Source organism: Mandrillus leucophaeus, unplaced genomic scaffold (assembly GCF_000951045.1).
Source record: "Mandrillus leucophaeus isolate KB7577 unplaced genomic scaffold, Mleu.le_1.0 Scaffold389, whole genome shotgun sequence".
NCBI classification, from domain to species: Eukaryota; Metazoa; Chordata; class Mammalia; order Primates; family Cercopithecidae; genus Mandrillus; species Mandrillus leucophaeus.
Genome location: NW_012104131.1, coordinates 1,293,308 through 1,295,371, shown reverse-complemented (window position 1 = coordinate 1,295,371; position 2,064 = coordinate 1,293,308). Strand labels below are relative to the sequence as shown.

The window sequence follows — 2,064 nt, the reverse complement described above, 5'->3', positions numbered from 1 at the left end:
AATATGCAACAGATAAAACAACAAAGTAGCAATTTTGCAAAAATTTGCCATTCCTTTTGCATGCATAGGTTTTCCTTTTTCTAAATTTAATTTAGTTTAATTTTGGCTATATGCAATACTTCAGGTTCTTTCATTTTTCTTACCCTCATCCCTTCAAATCGAGATAAGGCTCTTAGAGGTCTCAGCGCTCTTAGTGTCCTGAGAGATTTGATGGCTCCAAGTTCTGAGTAACCCAAGGCATTTGCTGTTAAACTGACCAGTGAAACCTGCACACACAGAAATAATAACAATTAATAAATAGAATCATCATTCAATATGTAGTTGCTATATATAACAAGTATAATTTTTGCTGATAATTATTCAGAAGGTAAATGTTCATTTTCAGTAAACCTTTAAAAAATTAAAGAAATACTTTCAGTTTGATGCAAACGATGTAACTTTTAGGACATTAATTAAAAGCTAGCTGAAAAAATCCTTAAATGTCATATAATTTATCAATTGAATGATTAGGAAAAAAACAAAGTAAAAATTAGTAAAATAAAAGAAGAAATCAAGGTGGAAAAAAATTCATTGGCTATTCTTCCTTTATTTTATTAAGTTGCTGTTGAATTTATGGCTTTTCTTATAGCTAGTTATAAAATACAAAAACTGCTATTGTAGTTACAGAAGCAAGAAGTTTCTACCATGCATCAGTATATTCAACTAATCATAATTGGTATTCTCAGAAATTAATGAACTACATCAGTTTTAAAGGTGATATTTTGTCTTGGTAATACTTTGCATTTTCACTTGTTTAAAGTTTATTTTTACATAAGTAACTTAGAAAGAAATTCCATTACAAAACTTCCTCAAAAATCTTTACACTAATTTATGGCTTCTGCCATGATACCTGGCCCCAAGGGGCCAATCAATGAATATTTACCAAATACACACAGCAATAAATTTACTTCATTTGTATTCATTTGTAGGTAATATACGTGACTAAATGACAAATCTTATGTATCTAATTCTCTAAATAAGGAATTTACCAAAACTTTGCATTCAATCAAGATTACAATTTATTTAGTTAGGAAGAGGCTAGTATCGGACAATTCCACATATACTGGACACTATTTTTGTAAACTTTTCTTTTTAAAAATGTATTAATTGTATCATATTTAATACACTTCTTACATTATTTGAGATGTGCTGTAATTAGTCTTTTTATAGAGTGCTATACTGATCTTCATTAAATAATTAAAACAGAACTTTGAAAATAAAGGTATTATTGTTACAAACTACAAAATTTTCTATAAAATTATTTTCTTAAAATGTTTCAAAAATGAAACTTAAAAACTTCCACCAGAAAGCCGATGTGTAATAAGTGTAATAGAAAAAAACAAACCTCAGGAAGTTTTAAAGGGTTAAATTACATTTAGATTTAAATTATAGTGTAAAAAATTCTGAAATTGAAATATAATTTAACTTCTAATGCTTGAAACCTCAATATTAGAAACTTTTTCCCTTATTGATGTGATAAAGCAATTCTTCCTTTGAGATTTCTCTCAATTGGCTCATTTCACAGGAACATTGTTAAGTTTTTCAAATAGCCTTAGCTTTGCCTTTGTTCAGGATCAAGGAGATATAATGCATGCATGATTCTTAGCTCAATAAACACTTTCCACAAGAAACCCTCATAGTCTTGCTGGGTTAGTATCTTTTTGGGGTAAAACAATACGAAGTCAGGATAGTTTTGCTATAGCTTTCTAAAGCTGAAATTTTGCCAAGTTGATAATGGAAAACATGATGCTTAACTTTAACACATCTTGAAGTCAGTCACTTGTTTTCAGTAAATGCAGTATTAATCATTGGGCATACAAATTGTATAAAGGGCTGTTTGGGCTTGCCGTAAATCTAGTTTATATTCTAGGAAAACTTTCACTGCTACATAAAGTAGACTTGTCTTTCCCTATACTCTACACACCTTACTCCCTAAAATGAAGTCATAATCCAGATAATCTACTATTTAAATCTATTCTTTAAAAAGTTTGAGTAGATCAAAGAGAATTTTTTTTTTTTTTTTTT

At 28.8% G+C, this 2,064-nt stretch overlaps 1 protein-coding gene across 1 annotated transcript in view; it reads right to left on the bottom strand.

Moving 5' to 3' along the window:
* Window positions 1–2,064, bottom strand: part of SCN1A (sodium channel, voltage gated, type I alpha subunit) — a 149,122-nt gene that overhangs the window by 20,672 nt on the left and 126,386 nt on the right. Inside the window, exon 20 of the mRNA XM_011991011.1 lies at window positions 144–266. Coding sequence (XP_011846401.1) covers window positions 144–266 — 123 coding nt within the window. The remainder of the gene's footprint in view (window positions 1–143; window positions 267–2,064) is intronic.